This window comes from Alexandromys fortis, unplaced genomic scaffold (assembly GCF_014885135.2).
Source record: "Alexandromys fortis isolate MF-2015 unplaced genomic scaffold, M_Fortis_MF-2015_v1.1 scaffold_60, whole genome shotgun sequence".
NCBI classification, from domain to species: Eukaryota; Metazoa; Chordata; class Mammalia; order Rodentia; family Cricetidae; genus Alexandromys; species Alexandromys fortis.
Window position 1 is genome coordinate 5,483,695 of NW_026067946.1, and position 27,540 is coordinate 5,511,234.

The 27,540-nt window shown below is 34.3% G+C and overlaps 2 protein-coding genes across 3 annotated transcripts in view; both read right to left on the bottom strand.

Moving 5' to 3' along the window:
* LOC126505971 (dmX-like protein 1) overlaps window positions 1-27,540 on the bottom strand; it is a 1,144,103-nt gene that overhangs the window by 54,347 nt on the left and 1,062,216 nt on the right. The window lies entirely within an intron of this gene.
* The window catches only part of LOC126505967 (dmX-like protein 1), a 102,548-nt gene that overhangs the window by 21,795 nt on the left and 53,213 nt on the right, over window positions 1-27,540 (bottom strand). For both annotated transcript variants that reach the window (XM_050149210.1, XM_050149211.1), the window contains exons 17-27: window positions 25,195-26,874; window positions 23,623-23,730; window positions 17,586-17,755; window positions 16,860-16,957; window positions 15,682-15,847; window positions 14,842-15,103; window positions 11,337-12,415; window positions 10,468-10,659; window positions 7,610-7,686; window positions 3,779-3,906; window positions 3,012-3,242 (exon numbers count right to left, since the gene is read on the bottom strand). In XM_050149210.1, the coding sequence (XP_050005167.1) occupies window positions 3,012-3,242; window positions 3,779-3,906; window positions 7,610-7,686; window positions 10,468-10,659; window positions 11,337-12,415; window positions 14,842-15,103; window positions 15,682-15,847; window positions 16,860-16,957; window positions 17,586-17,755; window positions 23,623-23,730; window positions 25,195-26,874 (4,191 nt within the window). The remainder of the gene's footprint in view (window positions 1-3,011; window positions 3,243-3,778; window positions 3,907-7,609; window positions 7,687-10,467; window positions 10,660-11,336; window positions 12,416-14,841; window positions 15,104-15,681; window positions 15,848-16,859; window positions 16,958-17,585; window positions 17,756-23,622; window positions 23,731-25,194; window positions 26,875-27,540) is intronic.

The following is a 27,540-nucleotide window of genomic DNA, read 5'->3' on the forward strand; positions in this document are numbered from 1 at the left end:
GTTCTGGGCTCAATTTTCAGTATCAAAGAAAAAGAAATAGTTGAAGCTAAGACCTGGCTAATAATATACTTTTCATCTTAAACCATGATAACATTGCTTACCAAAATTTATCCCTTAAATAAATTTATAAATTTAATTTATAAAATAAATTTAAATTTCACTTAAATATTTAAGCCTTAATGTTTTTAAAATATTAAAAATAAAGCAAAAATTAATTTACCAATTATCAATTTAATCATTAACTCCATGACCTATGAATCTATTTATGTTAAAGTTTGAAAATTTTTTTCTAGAACGCAGATATATGAAAAATATAGTCAAGGTAAATTTCATAGTTTTCTAATTGATGGAAAATATATCATGGGAAGTAACTTTAAAAAACTATTCTCAAAACTAAAATGTTTAATATTTTGATAAACAGATAAATTTCATATGTAAAGTAAATTTGAACTTAAATCTGCAATTTTAAGGAAAAGAAATGTTTTAATTCAGAACAAAAGGATTAGTGAGACAGTGGGCTTTAGTACAAGATAAGATGGTATGAAATCTGTGGGCAGCCACATCAGCACTGGACCTTTCAGAAGAGGAGCCAAAACTGTCTTAGCTTCTGAACTTCTTCAAAGAAAGGGTCACAGAAAGAAAAATGACAATTATCACTCTGATGGCATCTGTCATTTCACAAAACCTTTCCAGACATGTAATGGTAACTTTAGTTCTTAAAAGCAGAAGCTATAAAGTGTAACAAAAACCTTTGTATCTCAAAGGCTGTCAAAATATGACCTTTTTTTTTTAAGCTCTGGCTGTCCTGGATGGAACACACTATAATAGATAAGGCAGACCTTAAACTCAGAGATTTCTCTGTCTCTGTCTCCAAAGTGCTGGGATTGAAAGATGTGTACCATCTTATCTGGTTTACGACCTATTTTTATATCCTACATTTTACTGAAACATAGTCATATTTATTAATTTTTGTCTATTGCTGCTTTAGTGCTACAAGAGAAGACTGATACACCAAAAGGTCTCTGTACCCAAAATTGAACTCAGTTTGTTTTAAGTTGCATCCCCACCCGCACTCCCCAGCTGTTGAAGAGCAGAAAGAGTATGGATTAAAATGCAAGAGTGACAGAAATATGAACAGTTTCAATGTGAGGATAAAGTAAAAGCTAACCTACCAAGACTTTTGTTGTACAATTCTATGGGATCACAGCTTAGTGAAAAGTGTGTCAATATTGCTAAGAAGGACTATTAAGTATTTTAACAAGATAACGACTTTTTTCTTCTATTACAGAAGATTACTTAAAAAAAATCTAAAAGTATTTACTTATGAGGGTATGTATGGCCTTTAACAATAATGCTTTTAAAACTTTTTAAAATATTTATTTTATGTATAAGAGTGTTTCACTTGCATGCATGTCTGTGCATCAAATACATGCCTGGTGCCTATTAAGATCAGAAGAGAATGTTGGTTCCCTGGAACTGGAGCTACAAAGTTGTGAGCTTCCACAAGGGTGCTGGAATTCAAACCTGGGTATTCCACAAAAGCAAGTGTTCTTAACCGCTAAAGTATCTCTCCAGCCCTACAAGGATTTTTTTTTTAAATTATGAATCCAAATCTAATTATATTTTCTCGTCAAGTCGTTTGCCAACCATCTGACCTTCCAAATAATAAATCTTTAACCCTACAAATATATACAGGTAGGGGTCTAAGTACTTAAAGGCAATAGAGAAGAAGTAGATTAAAATTCAGAGATAATCTTTCTGGGCTTCACTTATAAATGTGATTTCTTTTAAAAGGGTTTCTCTTAAAAAGCATTTAAAATTGTTTTCCAATTTCTATTTGAAGATTCAAATTTACATATATTTTAATAATTTAAAAAAATTTAATGTTAGTATAGTAACAGGTTTCCCAGTATTATAAATTAAGTCCAAAATCTACTCCAAATAATCCACAAAACTGGAAAACCAATACTATCATGTTGTTAATAAATCACAAAAAAAAGTTTGGAAAACATCATGAAAATTATTTTCAAGTTGAACAAGTACGTTGTTTTAATTTTATTTAAATAGAATACATGTAGTTATAACATCAGAAATGAAAGGATACAATTACTTAAAATATTTACTTTTCATGGTATTAAAAACACTTAGAAATCCAAAAACTAATAGCCAGTAATAATATGCAAATCATAAAGCAGCCTCATGGGAAATGCTTTTTTGGTCATTTCAAGCCATATTGTGATTTCCTGGGATTAGCACTGGCAATTTTTTTCTTTTGGTTTTGTACACTTAAAGAGGTTAAAATTTAAGGGATAGAAAATATCCACAACCAAGTATTTGAAACTAGTATGGTATAGCAGAAAGAACTTTATAAAATGCTAATCATTGTTTTAAATAAAAAATATGGCTTGAGTAAAAGAAATTGTCAATTTTTCTTAAATGCCAAAACAAACTATCCCACTCTATGCAAGCCTGCGAGAACAACACAAAGCAAGCTAAAGAATAACGACCTATTTCTAGAGCTAAGATCTTGCCTTCAAGAGTGGGAGGGCTATGAGAACTGATGGCTGAAAGAGCTTTGGAAAAGCCCACACATTCCATGGAGAATACGACTACCTGGTGGGGGCTAGGCATAGCAAAGTGCCTTCCTGCCAAAGAAAGAAGAGAAAAATCTGTATTTGGAATAGAACAAATTCAAAGTGACAGAGTATTGCAAAAGAAATGAACATTTTAATAATAAGAAACAAATTCAAGTACATTAAATACCCTAGTCATCAATGCAGGAGTATGTTAAAGACTGAAAACTAGACCAGAAGCTTTACTATTTCATTTTCTTACATTATTATTTGCTGACTGTCTTGTATAACAGAAGCTTTCTGACACAAAATTAAAACATAATTACATCTAACAAAGCTATCCAGATGAATAAAGTTTCAGCTTTAAAAAAAAATGAGAGGAAGAAGAGATAAGAAAGGAAAAGGGGGAGGAAGAAGAGAGAGACAGGAAAAACTTACCAGATAAGCCTTTTGAGTGTGTCTGCACTCCTCCACCAAATACTGCAGACCACATATTTTCATTTAGGGGGTGGGCTACAATCCGAAACAGTTCATTACTAGAATGTGTTGCCAGCCCATGAATGAACAGACTAAGATACACTGCTGTGAGAATTTCACAAAGCAAGACTGTAAGTCCTGATTGGGCTTCTTCACCAGAAGAATTCAAAAGTTGTATTAGGCAATTTATTCCTAGGACCAAAAAAAAAAAAATCCTGCCATTAACAACAACAACAAAAACAACAACAACAACAAACTTTTAAAGTTAAAAATTAAACACTTCTTTTTACTTTTTGAGTTTTTGAAAAAATTTACTCCAATCAGCATTAAATAACCCCCTCTGGATTCATAACCAGTAGATTATTATGATTTAAGAGCAATTTCTGAAGTATCTGTGCAACTTAGATAAATTGAAAATTAAAACTTATGTCAAATCTCATAATTAAAACATTAGTAGCACAAATATTTTGATAAAATATTTCAAACTATTTAAGAAACAATTTAACAAAATGAGCTACTTTAATATAGCGATCAAAAAATACTTGTTTATTACTGTCTTGTGTAACAAGAGCTTTCTGTGACTAAATGAATTTGCGTTGAATTTGTAATGGTGTCAAATCTAGCAATATTTAACAATGATAATTGGCAAAATTAAACCAATCTGCTTTTTATCACTTAACAGTTCTAATAAGACGGAAAAAAACCTCATATATGTAAATTACTTATACCTGGCCATTGAGCTGGTGATGTGTTGGGAGTTACTGAGTCATCTAAACTTCCTGTTCTCAATGAATGTCGATGGGCAAGCAGTACTGTCTGATACACCATTCCAGTAAACTGATTTGTTTGAAATGAACTAAGAAAAGAAACAATATTTAAACCTAAGATAAATTCCATGTAATTCCATCCAACTTCAAAAGTACCTTAAACGGAAATTTTTGTTTAAGAATTATATTGCTTTTATGCCTAAGTTATAGGTTTTACGGCACTATACTGTTATTAATACACTATCCTCTAAAGTTGTAAACACACACATTCTAAATTAAAACAAATTTGACAAGTGTCTAGCATATTTTTTTAGTGAAAGATGAAAAGTACATTTTTAAAAAAGACATTTTGGGCAACAAGAAGCAAGCTTATATGTATGACTTTAAAACAAAGCTATTTCATTGAAAATGAGGTGAGTCTAGGCTCAATTTCATAGCTAATGGCTAGTCAACCCTCTATCTGGCACTGAACTAGGTAACTAAGCATATAGTAGAAATAGTTTCTATCCCCATAAAAGTTTTGCTATGATGGGGGAATCGGACAAAAATAATTTTATCATACTGCTATTGATAAAATTATATACATCACACTATGAAGGCAAAGGGGATAAGAATTACTATATATTTAAGAACTTACAGTAATTTAATGAGATTAAGTAAATAATAATAATAGTTTACCATAAACTATTTTAACATTATGATACCTAGCAGCAAAAAGAACTTATAAAAATCCTAGAAAGTAGTACTTCAGATGTTTCTATACTACATACTCAGTAAACAAATATAATATTTACACTTCAACAGACAGAGCCTTAAAAATGTTATACTTAGTGAATCTCACTAATCATAACATTTTCATATTTGTAAATAGATTCTTGGGCTTTATTTTCCAAATTTAAGATAGCAGAGTAATAACAAAAATTCCCTCAACTTGTAGAAATATTTATGATAAGAAGATAAAAACATGTTGATGAAAACAAACCAATATGCAATTACATAAATAAACTCAGGATCAGAGAAATAAAATTAAAGCTACCCTGGGAATACATAACCAGAGTGGTAAGTGGGGTTGTCCATGGACAATTTACAGAGATAAGATGAACTGACAACCAAAAACCAATATCGATGAGAGTTGATACCATTTAAGAGATAACAAACTCACCAAGACATCTCTACCCACAGAAGCAAACTTACTAAAGCAATTAAAAGGAATGTTATGCATAAAGAAGTTTTCTGAAGTCAAAACAAAGATAAAGTATAAAAATGGAAGACATAATTAAAAGAGATTGAGAAGGACATTACATACACAGTAAAATGGGAATCTCTTGATTTTCCCGCTACCCATGGATATACCGTAAACATCTATCAGTGGATTGGTTCCCTCTAAAAGAAAGTCAGAAACCAGTTGAGAATCCCCAGGCACTAGATAATTGAGAAAATATTTGTACCAAATAGGTAGGAAAAGCTATGACACAATTAGGTATGGAGTCACTTCGCGAAAAAATTGAGTAGGTAGGTATCTTCTTGTGAAGACAGGGAAATGGGAAGACCTCATGTTTCTTGAGAACTTTATTCATTAGTAGTGTTCACATCATATCTCTCTTCTTACTCAACTCTTTGTGTCCCTCCTATTCTTGCTAAAATTCATGACTTATTATTGCTATATGTACCCCCCCTTCTGTGTGTGTGTGTGTGTGTGTGTGTGTGTGTGTGTGTGTATGCCGACATACATACAATTCACTGAGTTCATTTAGAAATGCTTATATATTCATGTGGTTAGGGCTGGTAAGCTGGAAAAGGATAACCCACCAAGAGGTTTTTGTACCTGGCAAAAAACTCATTCTCCCTATCTCAGCAGTGACTGACTACTTTTTAACTCTTAGAGATGGGGCATATGAAATTTCCTCTCTCTATGCTGTTTAGGCAACCATACTGCTGAGATTTCATGTCTTCTTTCCTTTTCATGTCTAGAAGTCATTGTGCTGCAGCAGAAATCCTGGTTCTCTATCTCTTAAAAATCTTTCTGCCTCTTCTTGCATGATTTTCCTGAGCCTTATGTATAGAGTTTGGGTTATGATATATGTATCAACTGGAATTAGGCACCCCATGCTCAATTGTTATAAAACCTTGATTGATCAACTAAAGGAACAGAAAGAATTAGATGTAAAAGGCTACTCTAGTCTGAACAGGTACAAATGCACTACCAGGAAGTACTACTACCTAGAAGTAGGGACAGGACTTAAATAAAGTAAAACAACAGAGTTCCTCATCCTCTTAAACCACTGCTCCCACCACCAATTGACCTGGGGTTGACAAAAAGATCCCAGGCAAGAGTTACCGTGGCCTGGCTTTTAACCAACTTTAATTGAAAATTAAAGATACAATTATTAATCCTTCTTTGTGGTAAAATGGATGAATTCTAAGGACGTCATATTAAATAAAATAAGCTAGGCACAGAGAAATAAGATACTGTCAGTTTTTCACATATGCATGGATTTAATAAAAGTTATCTCACAGAAGCAGCTGAGTAGAATGGTGGTTACCAGAAACTAAGGAAAGGAGGGTAAAGCAGAGAGAGAGTTGTACAACAGGTACAAAACTTCAGTTAGACAGAGGAAGTTATTTCTAATGTTCCACAACACAGCATGGTGGCCACCATTAATATTGTGTGTGCTATTTCAAAATACCTATGATAGGATTTTGAATCTTATCACAAAGAATAATAAATATCTCAATACCCAGTTTTGATCACTGGGCATTGTATGCATTGTGATATCAAAAATATCCCATACTGTACTGCATAAATATGTACAACCAATATACATAAATTTAAAAACAAATTTGCAGTTTTAAAATGAAAAAAATATTTATTTAATATTTTATTTTGTTACATTTTGCTGTTACCTTTTAGAAGCCTGTTCTTTTCTAATGAGACAGACAGGAAGTTGACCTGGATGGAAGGTGAGGTGGAGTGGAACTGAATGAAGGGTGGGAATACTGTAATCAGGATATATTGTATGAGAGAGAATCTATTTTCAATAAAAAGAAAAAAAGCAAAAATTTCTAAAATATAAACATCTAGAGAGAAAAAATAGTATATATTGTAGAAGAATGCACCAATATCTAAAAAATTAAGCGAGGATTTGCATGGAAATGAAACCAATAGATAAAAGAATGAAGTTTAAAAAAGAAATGGACATATAAGTTTTAATATCTGTCTCAAAGAGTAAAAACCAGAAGACAGATAATATTTAAATAAATGTCAGAGAATTTCAAAGAATTAATGCTAGACTATACACTAGAATGTCAATTTTCAGACTTTTAAAATATTATACTGAATACAGAATATGAAAATTCCTAAACATGAAATTTGAAAAATTTCTCAATTTCATATTAATCACCCCTTTGTCTACGTGCCTCAGGCATTTTGCTGTATAACAAACTAAAGAATTTATCACTCAAGTATGATGTTTTATTACTTATCATCTATTCATCTGTTTTTAATGAGAACGTTCTTAAGGAATGAGTATTTTACCTATTTTTAATTTCTCAGTATCTATCACGGTATTTAGCATGACAGCAGTGATCAATTACAGGCAGCTAAATAAATTACAAAAACAAGAGTTAGCTTCAGTTTCCTTTGTCATAAAGGCATAAGCTGAAATTTCAAAGATGGAAAAAAAGTACATTTACTGAAAGCAGTGTTATGTATCATTTTGAGTTAATAACATATAGATAGGGACCCTCACTGTTTACTGAAAGTAATCTTAAATTCCATAAGAAGGTATTTACCTGTAGTTATGACTACCACAAAGGCACTGATAAATACAAGCAGAAAGTGAGGCTGCTAAAGTATGCATTACATATACCTGGAAAAAAAAAACAAAAAAAAAACAAAATACACAATTACTTTAAGTAGAATTTTTGTTTGTTTGTTTTTTGAGACAGGGTTTTCTCTTTGTAACAGCCCTAAATTTCCTGGAACTGGCTCTGTAGACCAGGCGGGTCTCAAATTCAAAGAGATCTTTCTGCTTCTGCCTCCCGAATACTGGGATTAAGGACGTGCACCTGTAAGCTACCATATTTGGATGCTTGGTTCCTAGTTGATCGACTGTTCAAGGATTAGGAGGAATGGTCTTGTTGGAGGAAGTTCTTCATTGGAGTGGGCTTTGCGGTTTCAAAGGCCCATGTCAAGCCCTGTTCCTCTCTACCTCCCTCTCTGCCTTCTGATTATGGATCAGGATATAAGCTCTCAGCTACTGCTCCAGCACCATGCCTGCCTGCCACCACATTCCCATCATAGTGATCATGGACTGACTTACATGCTGAAACTGTAAGAAATGCCCCAATATAATGCTTTTCTTTTATATGCTACCTTGGTCGGATGTCTCTTTTACAACATAGAATAGAAACTAAGACAGTCACACATGCCAATTACTGATAATTTCTTTCCCTCTTCCTCCGTTCCTATTCCACTGTACTTTTCATACATCCTATCAGTTTTACTTCATTGAAGAGACCAGTTTAACGCATTTGGCTTGCCTGCTGGAGGATGAGACACATAAAATTAAATCGTCTATCACCAGAAAATAAATGAGGCTATATCACCCAGAATCTAGTTACCCGAGATCACAAGCATAAACGAGTAAGTTCAGAAAATAGCCATGTTGGCTCAAAAAAGAAATGACAAGTCAACTGATGGAATGAAATTAAAGCCAGTCATATTTCAGGATAGTTCTTAACCAGCAACAGGAATTTAAGAAGGCAAAGCTAATATGATACAGCATGGATTCCTGTAATTAATGTTAATAGGCCAGCAGGGAAAGAATTTGTCAACAAGTCTGAGTTTGCTCCCTGAGCCCACATAGAAGAAAAGTGATTCTTAAGAGCTGTGCTCTAAGTTCCACCTGTGAGTTGTAGCATTCAAGTGTATATGCACACATACAAATTTATAAAATAAATGGATATATAAGTGTAATAAAATAACAGAAGTAAGAAATGTAGTTTGCTGAAAATGAGCAGTTTTTAGGAAACGAATTTCCAAACTATATAGTACATGCTTTATGGATTTCTACTGTAGAGTAATATAGTAAAAAAAGTGTGTGTGGGGGGGAACAAATAAATTGTAAAAATTGAGTATACTGAAGAGGGTAAAATTGTGGAAAGGAGATTTTACTATCAGTACAGCAGAAAATCAAACTAGTATGGTATCATAACCTGGAAGATAGCAGGAATTTTAAGACAATGTCAGAAAAAAAAAATCCCAAGGGATATGCCGAAAATGTCAATTAAACTCAGTCATTAAAGGAATCTTGAGAGGAAAGAAGAAATATAGTTTCAACAGAAAATAAAGTACAGTAAGATGGATTAGAAGATGGTGTGATCAATTAAATTATCTATAATAATATTAGCATATTTTAAAGAAGTTGCAAGTTTGTTAGTAAACTTATTCCTGAGCCTCTCTCACAAGTGATTCAATAAATCTGGAACAAATTTAGGAATTCAAACTTTTAGCAGATGATTCTACTAGGTAACAAGATGCCTCACGCTTTTTAAAATGTATAGCTCAGTATTGACATGGGAATAATTTAGTTACCTGTTAGTGCTTTTACACCAAAATATTAAGCATCTATCCTTTAAAAATTATAGTATTCCACCCATGGAAAGCATTCTACCCTTTATAAACTTAAGGAGGGGCCAGCAAGATAGCTCCAAACGTCTTGACCTGTCACCAAACCTGATGAAATGAGTTAAATCTCCAGAACGCACATGGTAGAGAGAGAACTGAGTTGTGCAAATGTCTTCTGACCTCCATATGGGCAGTGGCATGTGCGCACCAATACACATACACAAGACTTTGGATGCAAATCAAAAAGATTAAGGAGTCATTGATGTTTTATGTGTGTGAGTGTGTGTGTATATTTGTATGTATAAAAACAGTTAAAAATCTAATATATTTTACATTTTGGTGTATATTTAGATATATTAGGTATATAAATATATGCATACTTATATAAGTATATTATCTATTTATGTATATATAAATATACAGTAGATTTTTACCTGTGTTTATGTATAATTATTTATTGTGTGTGTCTTGACGTGGATATAGAGGTCATGGACAATTTGTACAACTTTCAGTAATCTCTTCTTCCACCATGTAGATACAAAGCATCTAGTGCAGGTTTTCAGGTTTGTAGTAAATGTCTTTAAAAAGTCATCTCTTTAGCCCAGCTATTTTAATTTTAATGAAGCTAATGAAGCTTAAACAATTGACACACAGAACTGAAAAAGAACTCAAGTATCCTATAAAACAGTAAGCCTGACCTAAAACCAGGGAATTGTTAATATAATTAATACTGTGTCTAATCTTGTATTTTGTTTTGATAGAAACTCTTATATCTTCAGAAAACAAGTAAATGAAGGTAGGAGGAGGCCTGCTCAGGAAAAGGAAAAATCAGAGCAAAAATAAACAAAAAAATTTTTTTTTAAATGAGTACGTAAGAAGAGGAGTGGTGTAACAGAGAGTGTGTGTGGAAAATACTGCTAAACGTTTTAGAGATGAATAAAATGTTAGAATAAAAAATTCTATCATTTTATCTAAATTATATACATTGGCAACAAAAAAGCTTTAAATGAAGCATACTTACTTTATTGCTTTGGCTATCAGGATGAGGTGGTGAATCAAAGTTTATTATGGCATGTAGAATATCATGTGTGAGATTACTAAGGTGCAGTAACGGATTGGCAACTACTGTTTTGGCACTGGCTGTACAAGCGAAGAGAAGAGGCACTGAAGTTTGTTCTGACAGAGGGTTAGGAAATACTGGCTCTGCCGTTTCCTTAAAAATAAAGAGAAAAAAAGTTAAACGACTATTTTTAGTTATACTCTACTCCTTAAGAAATTCAGGGGATCTTTCAAAAAGCTTCAAAATTAAAACTTAAAAGCATTCAGAGTACATATACCTTAAGTTGCTACAACCTGAGGACATAAATGTTTCTACAGTTGTAGCTCAAAAAGTAATACCCTTAGTACTCCTCCATAAGGTGATGCTCATTACCTCAGGTGTTCCTACAAACAAAGCAAGTCATAACACCTAACAAGACCTGTTCTGCAACTGTAACAGACAGCACCTCCAATTCCTACTATGACTACACACAGATTCATTCCTTAAAGCAACTGTAACACAGAAAATCAAGTATAAATATAAAATAAAAAACACAACACCAAAAGCTACTTCAGACAGGTAGTATCTTTCTCTTTAATTAAAGCTTTTAAAATTTTAATTAACATAATTATATTACTTCTCCTTCCCGTTCCTGTTCTATGTTTGACTAGTTAAAGTTATATACCTGCCAGCATGCTGGCACAAGCCTTTAATTCCAGCACCTGGGAGGTACCTGCAGAGGCAGGAGGATATCTGTGAGGTCAAGGTCAGTCTGGTCTATACTCTATACTATAGACTAGCTAAAGTTACAGGACACCTAGCATGGAAACAAAACAAAAAATGTTACATACCTGCTGAGATTCTTGCAAAAGTAAGATTAATTCCATTCTCACAGATGCAAGACCCCCACCATGAGAGCCATGAAGTACACAGTAACTAAGAAACATTCTCAAGAGTGACTGATACTTCAAGAGCCACTGTCTTTTTTCCTGGAAACTTTCTCTCCGTTGTTTCACTGTTGTTTGGTGGTGCAAATCATCAATATCCTCACTTAATCCAGATTCCCCTACACTTTGACTAAATGTGGTCTGCAGCTGGTCGGCACCTGAGCAAAAGTCACAGATCCTCTGAAGAGCTACCACCTCTTTTTCAAGCCAGTGGTAAAGTTGGTAACGCAATTTCCCACCATCTATTTCATAGCCAGTAGATAAAGTACGAAGTTCCACTGTGAGGATCTTTAAACATGCTCTAAATTTTAGTTGAACAGCAATTATATCTTCTGATGGATTTAAAATGTCATTTTCATCTAGTGTGCTTAAAGAGTCTGTGTAACTGCTTAATTCGTCTAATTTTTTATCTGCTTTTCTCGGCAAAGGTTTTATTTCTTTCATTGAAATAGGAAGATCTTCATTTTCTTCATCATTATCACTATCCCATTTCAATTCCAAAGAGTCATCCTGAAATACCACACTTGGTTGGCTCCAGTCAAAGGAAAAGGTAGAGTTTGACTGTCTCTCTGAGGAACCCTCTGAAGAAGACTCGAAACCATTCATCAGTGACTGTGACCAGTCAACAGCAGAAGACTCATCTTCTTTTGCATCTGACTGTACTGGAGTAGAGTCTTTCCTAGTAAAAAGACTAGACGCTCTACACAAGTGTTTTGTTTTCTTAACAACTTTAGGCATCTTTGACAATACTTCCAAAGCCAACATGGGGCAGCCAGATTTGAGGTGAGCACTAGCAGTACTAAAAAATAATCTTCTTTCATTTAGATTAATTGCTCCAGCCAATCCACTTTTTCCTCTTAAAGCCATGTGAGTTGAAAATGTATCAGTTGATCCAAAATGACGTCTTAGCAAAAGTGGATGTGTTCTTAGAAAATTGTAGAAATTAAAAACTACAGGATTACAGGCTGACATCACGACTTCATCTGAAAGCAAATTTACTTTGTAAGTCAAGAGAAGCTCAAGATCTGAACAGAGAATTTATGACTGTATAAAAAAATTCCCTCTTTTCTCTGAGGAAACTTGACCAGGTCCTTGGACAAATTATAATATTTTATATATATATGTATATATATATATATAATATAGACCACATTATTCCTTGTCACTGAACAGAAAAGATTTTACAATTGTATTTTAAACATAAACAATGCCTTCAGATAGATAGATTACTTAGCTCTTTTTCTCACTATTCCCTGGATACAATCTCTTCAGTCAGTTTGGCTAGTCCTTGTCTTCTCTGACCATAAATACTATATTTTAGCCACACTCCCCAAGTTAAACTCACAACAGTCCCATAATCTTAAACACCATTTATATGTTGTTAATTTGCACATCTCTATCTCCTGTTTCCCAATTCCCCACAGCATTTCCACTTAAATACAAAAACACTTTTGCCCTGGGGTGGCTTATCTGATGTGCCCTTGGTCCATACCACTATTTATCCACCTACCTCTTTTGATTAACTTGCTTCTTTCAACTCGTTCTCTGCCCAAAAGATCATCTAACTGGAGAAGGTTTCTTGATCTAATCAGTGCTCCATCATATCATTCACTATTAGTCAAGCTAAAAATCTAGGAGTTACCCGTAATTTCTTAACCTTTGACACTCCATATAAAATTCAGTCCTGTGCAGTCAATCTAAAATTATCCCATATTCAAATATTTCTTTCTGCCTGAAATACTATCTCACTAGTACTATCTTAAACCAGTATTATCACTTGTCTTTCAAAAGAATCCCGATTTAAATGGTTCTAGAAATGTAATCTTGCATTAATCACACAATCACACACACAAACATTTACATATTTTCAAAAAACAAGAAGGCATGAAAGTTTAATAAAGCGATGTTTTCCCTCCATTATGAAGAAGCCAATTTGAAAATCTTTACCTCATGTGACTACTGAAGGGACAACAGTAAGTTGTTCCAGCAGCCAGATGTTTGCTAAGACCTCTGCCCCACATTACCCCACCTATATTGACTCATGTCTGGCTTCAACTAGACCCTCAGCAAGTAGATCCAGTCTTGTAACCAGTCAGGGTCCTACCTGGCCACAAGCAGGAACAGGTCTTGCTATTTTCAGTCAAATAGACTTGACACAGCAGACAAATCCCTGACACCACAACCACAGTTGCTCACCAGATGTCAATCACAAAATGATTCCTCTATCAATAAGGGTCTATACCTAATCACTTCAAAGTACACTTACCCAGAGCTGAAATTTTCCTAAGTAGGCTTAAAAGGGGCTGCCTTACCCTCCCCTGGGGTCAAACCCCAGGGGAATCCCAGCATGCTAGCCTTTTTTGTCTCAAGAATAAACCTGCCTTCTGCAATTGCAGATCGGGTGTCTTCTAGTTATTTGGAACCATCTAAGGACCCTTTAGCTACGAGACTTAAATACCCAAGTCTCATGGCTTTCTTTTGAGTGTAAAAAGATACTTCCTAATTAAATAGTGCTACATAAAAAGTTATAAACTAGAAGCTATTTTACTTACTGTTCCAAATGATACACTCACTACTAAGCCAGCTACAACATACCATTCAATCCTGCCTATGGAGAAATATTGGTAAAGTAAGTCCCACCATTTTTACATGACTTCATAGAAAGAATTTCACTTTAAAGTAGGCTATAAGAATGTTTCACAATCAGGCATGGTGGCACATGCCTTTAATCCCAGCACTCCAGTGGAAGAGGCAGGTGGATCTGTGAGTTCAAGCCAGCATGGTTTAGAGAGCTAGATCCAGGATAGTCATGGCTGTTACACACACACACACACACACACACACACACACACACACACGCGCGCGCGCGCGCCCTGCTTAAAAAGAATGTTTCCTGCATAAGTGTGTATGCACACATGCATGCACTCACACACACACCCAGAAAGAAAACGAGAAGTAGAGTTCTAAAGGGCATATTTAAAATAACCTATATGCCACTGATCCTAAGAAAACAATAGTCAAGGATTTTTCCAGTTTAAGCTTCTCCTATCACATCTATTAAGTCAGCTTTCTTGTCACTGAATTTTTCTTGTAAGAATTATAAAACTGATTAACAAATTAACAAGTGTAATAACTCAACCAAATATTAAAAATTGGCTTTATATTATTATCATTTCTCCGAAGTATTTAAAATCAACTGTTGGTACTATTTATGTTCAATACATTTAGTTCATAAAACAGAAAATCTAAAGTTCTTGGCTTTAAATAGTTTATCTTTCTGAAATAATAAAACCCCACTTAGTCACAAAAACCAAAAAATTAATATGCAGTATTACATTAAACCAGAAAGTGGACTACATTTTCATAAAATAATAACATTTTTATTAAAATCTAGGAAGTGTCACCTTACCTTCATTCTCTGTAACTGGCTGCTTTATTAATGTCTCCAGAGCAGCGCTATAATCCTCTAAAATCCAATGTGCCATACTCCGAAGAAAGGGGTCACGATGTGCATTTAGGTTTGATGAACTGAGTTCACTGACTGGAGAACCAATTCCCAACACTTTTTTACGTAAAATAGATTTGTATGTTGCAGACTTATCAAATTCAGATTCAAACAGTCTTGCTATTACAAGAGCCAACTGAATGTCATTCAGTTTCTCAAGACATACCTTAAAAAATATTGTTTATAAATAAAGTCAGCTTTTAAGAAGAACTCAACCTATTTACCGAAAATGTATAAGGATTTATTAATCTCTAAACATTACAAACTATAAATGCAATACTGGTATGTATATTGTCTACTTTAGTAAATTAACATTTATAACATCTGCAAATCTATTTATCACTACTAAGCATGCATTTACAAAGTAATTTGACCTGAGGAAACGGATAACTCTAGTCAGTATAAATCTATAATTTTTATTATTGAAACTTGCTCTTCTGAATTCACCTGAGCAGATTAGAATTTTAAAATTAAAAAGATTTTTTCTCAAATCTAATAAGTAAAAGAGCCAGATATACTTCATGTGCAGAGTCATATGAATTACTCATTTTACAAAACTTGCTTTATCAGTTCTGTAAAATACTGCTCTAGGTAAAAGATAAAATATAAAAGCTACTATAAAATATTATCAGTAACTTTAGGCACTTAGCCTCATATTTCTACCAGTTAAATTAAAATTTAGAAAATTAAGATTTAGGTGAACTGCTTAAGGAAATGATAATGCTAATTAAAAAGAAAGTTTACCTCAATTGCATCTCTGAGGCAACCACCTAGAAGAAAAAAGGCTGCAGAATGTTCAAACCTTTGCTTGCCTAATAAAGAAAAGGCATTTTTCAAAGCTGCTTTACGCCACCTCTCTTCTTCAAAATTGTGTCCAAAAAACTGTGTCATTTTGGTGTCTTTTTGAGATCTATAAAGGAAAAAAATGCATAAAATTTTAAAATACTACTTTGGAATCAGCCTTTTACATTTAGGACTTTCAGTGAGTAAGATGGGTAATTTGAAGGCAATCTGTAGTGCAGACTAAGATCCAGTTACAAAAAAAAAAAGTTATAAAAATGAAAACGAAATATTTGCCAGTTCACAAATTACTATGAATCTGCATCTTCATCAGTAAAATAAGATTAAGCATTTACTTTTATATATAAATCTCACAAATTATTTAAAAGGTCTCTTACAAATTGCAAAGTGATCTGCATTTGCAGCACTCAGACAAAAATCACCTTTAAATTCATGCAGATTAATTTTACTAATGCATACTTCATTAAGATAATTAATTTACACATTAATATTTACGCTAGTATAAAATTAAAACCTCATCAATAGTTGTGTTCTACCTATTTGGAAATGAGTTTGCTAACCAAAACTCAATGGAAGCTGATAGAAAACAATCCTGAAAAACCTTAGATTCTTAGAAAACTCATATATTCAATATAAAAAATTTCCCCAGAAGTTGCCATTCTGAAACAGAATCTTCAACAAATGGTACTCTTGGAGTGGTTGCGGTTGACAAGTGAGAAGAAGAAATGACAGCACCTAGAAGAGTAACAGTCTGAGGTATACCCTGACCCATGTCCTTTAGTAGCAGAGGACAGATGCTTATCCCAGACTCCACTATCTTCTCCTCCTCCCCAATGCTGATGCAAATTCATCTTGACACATTTGTTTTCTACTCCACTTCCTTCCTCCCTGCTTCTTGGTGGATGAGGGAGATATTCTTAGAATAATCAAATAAGAAACAAACTTGTTTTTAGACTGATAAATGCTAAAACAAACTTAAGTAACATCATTTGGTTTCTTTTAACATGGAACACACACTTTAACACAAAAGGCAATAAGAATATATTTAATAAAAACATGTTTTACTTATGCATTCATTCTGAATGAGAAGTGACTTTTAGCTATAAAGGTCTTTCACTTACCTATATAATCCCCAAATCACAGCTTTTTTTTTCATGGCGAGGTAAAAAATTGCAGCATCTAAAGGATCATTATTTCTATGAAAGGCTGCTTTGGCTACCTACAATTGGAAAACAGTAGTCAATCTTTTAAAGAAGTAGTTTGGGAATGAACAAATAATTGCTCTTACACATAAGATTAGTACATGCTATTTCTATGTTAAATAAGCACACAAATAAGCATATATGCATAAATAAGTGCAAGCATATAGATATAACTAGTACGTGTACACTTATAGTAGCAGAGTACACACAGAAGAGATGACAGGGCTATAGAAGCCTTCCTAAACTATTGTATTTTTCTAAACAAATACTTCAGAAATTAAGAAGTATACTAGTAAATAAATGTGTTAACTAGAGGTTGAGAATAGATAGGCCTAGTGGCAAAGGCCTAGATTCACAACAGCTCAAGAGTTTGAGACAGAATTGCACATTCAAGGCCAGCATCTGCAATGTACTGAAATCATTAAATGTTTTTTTAAAACAAGAGGCTTGATTCTGAACTTTGTTCACTGATATAATGCAGGCCTAGCATTCATAAGGCCCTACATTTAATACCCAATAACACAGCACACCAGACAAAAATTATGAAGCTGTTTCTAAAACAAAATGGAATAACTAATATAGAAGACAGGATGCCATTAAACAAATATTCAAAATATACTATTTTAAGTCCAAATAAAAATTTACCTTTTCTATGCATTTGCGCAAGATGCGAGAATTGCGAACCCACCATCCCACACCCATTGCTCTAAGTTCAGACCAAGTCGGATCATCTTTCTGCATGACTGGCAACATATTCAGCAGTTCTTCTTCTGCTACCGAGTGAAATGCCCAAGCAAAATGACCAGTAGAGAGGCCTGAAATGTCAAAAAAGACACTTATAAACAATGCAAAAATTATACAATGATTATCAGAAATATTTATAATATTTGCACAATAAACATATAAATGGTTTTATGTTTTTATTTACACAAATTAGCTCCAAATAACCTCAGTTAATATGTCTATGAATTGTGTATATTAATTAAGACAAACCAGGTACTCAAATGACATATGACAGAGTCCTTTTACCATAACAGATGGAAGAATAAAATCCTGGAAATAGCACAAGAAATGATTTAAGGAACCGTTCATCACTATCCTGTGTGTATGATTTGAGAAACCATTTCTAGGTTTATTATTTCTGTGGCAACTTGAAACTGTGATGGTGACAAGCTTGAACTGGAAACAGATGCTCTGGGTCACAGACTTGCTCTCTCAGTTCAGGCCTTTTGCTCTTGAGAAATATCTGACTTACAAACTTTGCAAATTGCTACATGCATCAGTGAGAAGCCCTGTCGCCTTTCAAAGCTTTTTCCAGACTCATAACTATAGTCTTTATTGTTCCTAGAAATGTGACTTAGTTTTTACTCCAATGATACCAATTCACATCTATTTCTTTGAAAACACAGAACACGTATGGGAAATGTCACTGTGCTGCTCTGGATATTACCCACAGACTTCCTGAGAACATAAGAAGCACTTGAAGCACTGTTACATGGGGGTGTGCTTTCCTCTTTAGTACTGCTTCTCTTTTCTCTCAAACATCTGTTCTAGATGTTCTACTCCATAGAATTAAAGAAATTCATGGAATCAAAGAAAAAGTATAACTCAGTAGGCTAAGCACAGTACTACAAAGACTCTCAAATTAGAACATGTACATAATATTTCAGGTATATTACAAAATAAAATATATAATCTTGGGAAAGTTATTATATTTTTAATGACTCTGGTTTTTATTACGAAAATGTGAATAAAGGGTTGGAGAAATGGTTCTGTGGCTAAGAGCACTGGTTGTTCTTCTAGAGAACTCAGATTCAAGTCTCAGTACCCATATGGCAGCTCTCAAGTGTCTGTAATTCCAGTTCTAGGGAATCTGACACACTCATATATACACACAGACATAACACCAATGCACATAAAATAAAAAATGAATCATTTAAAAAACAAACAAAATATCATGGGGGTGGTGGCTCATGCCTTTAATTCCAGCATTGGGAAGGCAGAGGTAGGAGATCTCTGAGTTCAAGGCCAGACTGGTGAAAGAGCGAGTTTCAGGACATCCAAAACTACACAAAGAAACCCTGTCTTAGAAAAAACAAACAAACAAAAAGAAAATGTGCTTAGTTATAATATATGTAGATATATATGACATATATAACAGTATTAAGGATTGAATAAAATAATCCAATTAAGTAATACAGAATATCGGACCCATAACCATGGCTCTTATGCTGCCTCATCATGTTGATAGGATATTTTAATATTGATATTTAACATTTGTGTAGGCAAGCTAATGATCAGTACAGGTAACAATGCTCAGTTTCTATTCTGTCTTTTCATGCTATGTTTTGTTTAATATTACTAGGCAAAATAAATGTTTGTTTACAAGACATGACTTTAACATATATGGCTTCACATTTTTAACCTATGATAAGGAATAATTTCTTTTACTTGAACAGATATTACACTCTATTCTGACTGCAGCAATGTTCATAAGATGTGGAAACAACCTAAATACCCATCTGAAGAAGCACGGTTTTAAAAATACAATCTCTCATACAATGGAATAGGAAATTCTACAATATGTAACATAAAATTTGAAGACATTATACTAAGCAAAACAAATGAGTCATATTATTGGTAAGTACTGTATTATTCTACTCACATAATTTATCTCAAAGAAAAAAATTCATAGAATCAACAGACTACAATGATGGTTTGAGGGGCCGAGAAGACGGGAATCATGAGGCATCGTGGTTTATCAAATAAAATGAATAAACTATAGATTTCCGCTATACAAAATTGTAGCAATGGTCAACAATAATGTATTGTCTTCTTATAAACTTATTTTAAAGGTTGACTGCATGTAGTATAAAGAATATCAACACTGGAAAAAAGATTAAGTATAAGCAGATAGAAAAGTTAATAAATATCTAAAAGAAATAATAGCCGGGCGGTGGTGGCGCATGCCTTTAATCCCAGCACTCGGAGGCAGAGGCAGGCGGATCTCTGTGAGTTCGAGGCCAGCCTGGTCTACAAGAGCTAGTTCCAGGACAGGCTCCAAAACCACAGAGAAACCCCGTCTCGAAAAAAAACAAACAAACAAAAAATCAAAATTTAAATTAAGAATGCCATCACTAAATGAGTCATCAGTAGGCTCAAAACAATCAAAACTGGGCAGTGGGGGACTCACCACGCCTTTAATCCCAGCACTGGGGAGGCAGAGGGAGGTGGACCTCTGAGTTCAAGGCCAGCCTGGTCTACAAAGCTAGTTCCAGGACTGTTGTTACACAGAGAAACTCTGTCTTGAAAAAAATCGAAAAAGAAAAAAAAGGAACGAACACAATCAAAATAGAGTCTCAAGAACTGTGAGTTTGTTTTTAAGTATAGTTGAGCTACCAGCAGAACAGAAAAAAAGAAAAATAAATTTTTCAATCAATAATGGCTGAGACCATTCTGAAATTAATCACAATCAAGGATGCTCAAAGAGCACAAAACAGGCCCAAACAACCTGCAAGCTTCATGACTTTGACAATGATTGCAGTACAGACAACAAAAATAGACAAATGGAACATAAAACTAAAATACTGATAGCAAAGAAAGATGGCAAGAATAGAAACAGCCTATAGACTAAGAGAAAGTACTTGCAATCTGTACATCTGATAAAAAATTAATATCAAGGAAGGGTGTGGTGGCACACAAATTTAATCCCAGTATCTCTGTGATACGGGTAGCCTAACTGGATCTCCACCTCTCCCTTCTCTATCCCAAATCCAATTCCCAAGTCTCACTCCCATCTCTGCAGCAGATCACCTGCTGTCATCTCCAGCCTGAGACAGATTTCCTCTTCCAGTCTTCTTCCCCACTCCTCCTATTATGCTAGTCTTCTAAGGATAGCAGGCATTCTCTGGAAACCATCTAAACAACTTTCCAGACATGCTAGCAAGCCTGGGAAGCAGGTAGACAAGTTTTAGATCTTCAACCTTCTCTCCTTCAAATCCATCTTCCCATCCCCCCATCTCATGTACAGCTTTTTAACAGACTACCTGTTTTGGCCTCTCTTCTTTCTGTCCCCATTTCTAGGAGAACAAGCAGATCCTGGTGGTTCCCTTTAGGGTCCTACCAATCCATTCCCATTACTAAGTGAGAATTCCTAATACCTAGAAACATATTTTACCTTGAAACCAGTGGCCACATCTAGCAGAATCCCAGAATTTCTTACCAGGCAATACAGGGCCACAACACATTCCCAAGAACCACGCAGGGCAGCAGAAACCTAGGAACAAAACATGTACCCACCAAAGACAAGACCTAGAATTTCAACACCTAGAATTTCAGTTGTCCCAAACAGAGATGTTTAGATTCCAATACAGGCCAGGAAATGCGTCTCTAAAAGGACACAGCAACCCTGCCACAGTAGGCACTGAGAACTGCAACATAGCTGAAGTACAAGATAAAGACCTTAAAATAGTCTTTTGACTATGCTAGAGGTCCTTTTGGAGGAAATGACTAAAGCCATAAGTAAATCTATGAAAACACAAACAAACGATGGGAGGAAATGATTAAAATACTTTAAGACCTGGATCAATAAAGAAAACCCAAACTAAGGGAAATTTGGAAACAAAATATTTAGTAATTCAAACAGGAATCCCAGAGGAAAACCTCACCAACAGAATACAAGCGATGGAACTGAAAGTGTCAGGCATTAAAGACACAAAAGAAGAAATGGCTTACTTGGTCAAAGAAAATGTTAAATCAAAAAGATCTGCCCCCCCCCAATCAAGAAAAAGATTAAATAAAAGACCAAATCTAAGAATAACAGGAATATAGGAAAGAGGCCTTTAATCTTTAATCTCAAGACTCAAGAGGCACAGGCATACAGGCAGGAGGATTTCTGTAAGCTCAAAGCCAACCTGGTCTACAAAGCGAATTCCAAAACAGGAAGGGCAGTTACACAGAGAAACCCTGTTTTAAAGCCCTCCCTCCCCCCCCCAAAAAAAGATGATTCACCAGTAAAGGATGTAGAATGATGCTCATGTACACTGTAAAGATTTGTCACTTGTATTGGTTTAATAAAACACTGATTGGCCAGTAGCCTGGCAGCAAGTATAAATGAGGCAACCAGACTCAGAAAAATTCTGGGAAGAAGAAAGGCAGAGATGCAGTCCCCAGCCAGATGCACAGGAAGCAAGATGAGAATGCCTTACTGAGAAAAGATACCAAACCATGAAGCTAAACACAGATAAGAATTGTGGGTTAATTTAAGTTGTAAGAGCTAGTTAATAAGCCTGAACTAATAGGTCAAACAATTTATAATTAATACAAACCGCTATTTCTTTTGGACTTAATAGCTGTGGGACTGCGCAAGACAGAAGCTTCAATCTACAGGTAAATACACAGAATACATGTTTAATACTCCAAACCTCCAGTAAAGTGTAAATTAAAATCACAATGTGACATGACCTATTATCTGGAAGAAAGATACTATATCAAAAGATAAAATCCTTCTTTTCAAGAACTTAGAGAAAAAGGGAACACCATATGATCCTGGTGAGAATGAAAATTGTCATAGATATTATGGAAAACTATATAGCATTGCTTTATAAAACTAGAAATAAAATTGCCATGTGGGTCAATATTCCTACTTTCAGATACAATCTTAAAAAGATTTGAAATTAGCATGTTAAAGAGTGAATGCATCCAATGTTCATTGCAATATTATAATAGCTCTGTTAAAAATGCATCTAAAATGTCTTACTAATGGGTAAATAGGTAAAGAAAATGTATATATTCATAATGGAATAGAATCCTAGTATCTTAAAAAAAATTCTGTTACTTGCAACAACGTGAATAAACCTGGAGAACATTGTGCTAAATGAAAGGCAGAAAAAGACAAATACTTCATTATTCTATTTATATGCAGAATCCATATTGCATCTTATACAGGCAGAGGATAGAATGGTGGCTACCAAAACCTGCTGGTAGGGCAGTGGGGAGACACTCACCAAGGAGAAATGTTTATGAGTTCTAATGAGTAGCATGGTTACTATCTTTTTTTAAAAAAATCAACTGTTCATTTTACACTTATGAAAAGTAAATTTCAAATGTTTTCACTAAAAAATTAAGTATTTAAGTGACTGATTGTGTTGACTAATTAATGGTTAACTTGATAGAATCTAGAATCACCTGAGAGGTGGATCTCTAGAAATGCTTGTAGCGATAATTATCTTGCTAATATCAAATAAGGTGAGTAAACTGAGGTGGGTAGAATGCAAAATATGGGTGAAGGCAAGCAGAAAGTGAAACACAGAAACAAAGGGAAAAGATATATATATATATATCACTGAGTAAATTGCCTTACCAGCATGGCCCAAGTCCCACTGTTAATAACAATGTAGCCAGTAATGCTGCTGGCACCATGCACTAACTTCAAATTCCTGAGTACTGAGACCATGTATATCTGGATTTAATGTAACATCACTGAGGTCTGTTAGTTGTAATCAATCACATGTATATCAGATTATAATATTTGTAATACTCTCATGTTAGTTGTGTTGGGAATATACACTAATTTTACCAGTTTAGTGGGTGGATAAATCTTATTCTTTACTTCCTTCCTTTTGTCCTATCAAATCTCTCTTTTTCATTCCTGGTATCTCCATGCAATGAATAGCAAAATCACCTTGGTGAAGGAGTTGAGCTCGGTAGGCTGGAAGGGAAGTTGTAAGAAAGGTATGGAGTCGAACAGCCAAAAGAAACTTTAATCCACATTCATCTAGAGTTTCTCCACCTATAACCAGAAAAAAAAAGTAAACTTTTGTGTTTACTTTAAAAAAAAAAAACTATATGCAAATGCAATACTAAAACTACTGTATAAGCATAAAATACTAAAAATTTTTATAATTAACATGCCACAATACCATATATAAGAACAAAACATTCTTAATCTTTTTTTTTTTTTTGGAACATTCTTAATCTTGGAAAAAAGTTTACTTGTGGCACATGCCTTTAATCCCAGCACTCAGGAGGCAGAGGCAGGCGGATCTCTGTGAGTTCGAGACCAGCCTGGTCTACAAGAGCTAGTTCCAGGAGAGGCTCCAAAACCTCAGAGAAACCCTGTTTCGAAAAACCCAAAAAAAAAAAAAAAAAAAAAAAAAAATTCTAGCATTTTTTTTCTATAAGCATTCTTATATCAGAAAACAGCGCTAAATAACTGAAAACTAAAGATGAGAATGAATTGACTTAAAGTCTATTAACATTCTTTATAATCTGACCTCCTTTGATCTGAAACTTTTATTTTTAATGAGTTTAATGCTTTCTGTGGTTATGTTAAAGTAATGTTTACTATAATGGATTCAAATCATATCTGAATCCCAATAATCAGCTGTACTGGAGGAAATGGTATTATGCTAATCCTGATTTTAAGTTCTGATTTTTTCCTTTATATGATTAAAAATAATAGCAACATACTCATAGTAAACATATTAAAATAAACATAACATATATAAAATTAGGATCTATTAGTAATACCCTCTAAAGTATAAACTACCTTAATCCCAGCACTCAGGAGGTAGATGCAGGCAGATCTCTGTGAGTTCGAGACCAGCCTGGTCTACAGAGCTAGTTCCAGGACAGGCTCCAAAACCACAGAGAAACTACCTTTTTTTAAATTTAAACCATTTTGAAAGAACTTTAATCCTTATTTTCTTGCCAAGCTTAGGTCAATAGTCAATCCTACTAAGCAATATATCTGATTTAAAATAATGGACTTGCTAATTTCAGACTTTAAGATATGATAGAAAATTTCCATTTAAATATGCTTAAGTGTGCTCATAGCTTAGATTTTAAAAAATGCTCTCTGGGTAATGAAGATATAATCCTCTTGTTTTTACATTTGTTATTCTAGGCAGGAGTACACAAAAACGCTAATTTTTTAAAAATGTTGAATCAAACTGTAATGTTTTACAGTTGATTATCTTCACAGAAGGGGGAAAAACAAACACTTAAATTTCAACTATATTAATAATCTGTACTTTTGCAAAAACTGATGAGGTTCAGTTGGAACTTCTGTATCTGTACTGAGCAATTATTATTGATGACTGGTATGAATTTGTGAAAGATGAATTTTTTGCAGTAACTTTCTAAAAAGGTCCCTCATAATATCATTTTTATTAAAATTATGTAAGATTGGTTTCTATAAAAGTAAGTAAAATTATCTTTATTCCCTCTCCCTTTGTACAGAGTTTACTTTTACCTTGACTTCTGTCTCGGCTTTCTCCAATATCAGTGCTTGTAGTTGCAATTGTATCTGCTAAGGCCATCAAAGACATCTGTTCCATCCGGCTGAGTCCTGGTAAACTAGAATGCAGTAAATGGCCAGAAAGAACCTGTGCATGCTCAGGACCAAAGTAAGTTGGACTGTATTGTGAAAGGTCAATAACTTTGGGCTTCGTATTTTCTTCATCTGTCTCTAACATGTGACTATCAGAGAGAACTGAAGGCTGGAAAAGCTCATCATAATTTTCTTGTGAAAACTGTTTATTTTTACTTGAGGAACTTTCATTACTAAACTTTTCCAGAGATGAGTGATAGCTATCATCATCCGCAGCAAGTAAGGCATATAAAGGAAGTGGAGGGACAGAATCTATTTCTGTGTAATCTGTGTTTTCAGCTTTGTTGAATGCCTGTGGGTCTCTGGTGGTGCTTCCACTAGCACTGATGGTGAGAGACCTAATACGACGCTCATGATTGGATTCAGTTTCATTCAGAGCCACAACTTCCCCAGCAATGCATTTGACAAGATGTGACAAGATAGCCTTGGCTCTCCGGACTTTGCCAAGATCCATGAGTTCCAGAAGTTGCAATGGATGGTATTGAGGTAAAGTTGGAGAAAGTACGTGAGCTGATTCAAAAAGACCGGAATCTTCCATATCCACTGAAGGGTCAAACGTAGTTTTCTTTCCACAGATTTTCTGTGCAAGACTGGTCATGGATCGAGTAAGAGTTTTCTTTGGAGGATGTAGACCAGAACTTGAAGAGTTACTTTGTTTTATTAAGCTTAGTATAGATGGAGTGCTTCCATTGCATGAATCTGTTGTAGCAGGTTCTTGTTTATAAGATGGCTGCCACTGGGAATATACATGCATTTCACAATCCATTCCTACCACAAGGATGCCATCCCGGACCCATGATAAAGAAACAGGGAATGGTGGGGCACCTTCCACAGAAGAAACCAAGTCCACACTTCGTAAAAGTACAAATTTAGAAAGAGGTACAATTTTAGTACTCTCCCAAAGAGGAAATGTCTGGTTCTCCTTACCAGTTTGTTCTTGTACCTTGCCAGCCAGAGGTCCATACATAAAAAGTTTTGAGCCAACTCCTACAGTCAAGATATGAGAACCATCTTCTCTAGACATCCAGTCTAAGTGAACCAAATGCTTTGTGTTTGATGTAATACTTTCTTTACTGAATATATATGTCTCTTGTTTATTATAGGCCACTAAATTGCTATCAATACTAATGCCAGAATCCAATACTGTATTTAACTCATCTAAATAAATAGTCTGTTCAAGGACCCAGCATGAACCTCCTGTAGACTCACATTCAAAAATACCTACATGCATTACAAATTCCTGAGATTTACTACTAGATGTAGGCTGTTTATAAGCTACTGCTAAACGATTAGTATGTGCACAGCTCACTTCTACAGGTCTACCAGGTACAGTTATACTACTATTGCTCTGAAGTCCATCTTCAATGAGTAACGGCCATTCTTCCCAAATATACACAAGATCCATTTTTCCATTCTTTGATGTAGCCGATTCTCCATCTGTTACTCTGCATCGCCAAAATCTTACTTTATCATCTGAGCATGAAGTTGCCAACAAATAAGGGGCACTGCACGCAGGATATATGGAAGATGAACTCAGGTGTCCTAGAAAGAAAAGGAGCCATTAAAATTATATTTTCTATGTATTAAAAGTTTAAGCTGTTTTGCTGAAAACTACTGTTAAGCCCATGATCAGGCTTTTAATGACACCAAGATACTATATAGTACAGGGCTGTGAGTTAAATTCCAGAACTTTACATGGTAGGAGAATAGAACAGACTAATGCAAGTTGTCCTGAGTTTCATATGTGTTCATGCACATACCCAAACACACACACACAAATATATATAAAGAGGAGTAATACAAAAAAGTCACCAAAATTTAGAACTAAAAATGAATTCAGAAAATTTATTTCAATCCTTACATTTTATAGGTTAAAGCCCGACAACCCGACAATAGACATTAAATGTGTTCTAACTAAACTGAACAACTGTACTATTTAAAGGATTATTGAAAATTTAGTTATTATCCTGATTCTGTACCCATAGGTATAGTTTTATACCTATGTATCTCATTTTAAAAATATATTGATATTTGTCATGGTTCTCTAGCTCCATATTCTTCGTATTTTTCAATATAAGTATGACTGCCCAAGCTTCTGGTCACTTTAGAGGTTTTTTTTTTTTTTAAAACAAATTTTATTATATGACAATTTCATGCTTGTACTGCAAGATATTCTGATTCTCTCACTCCTCACCTTCTCTTTTCTCC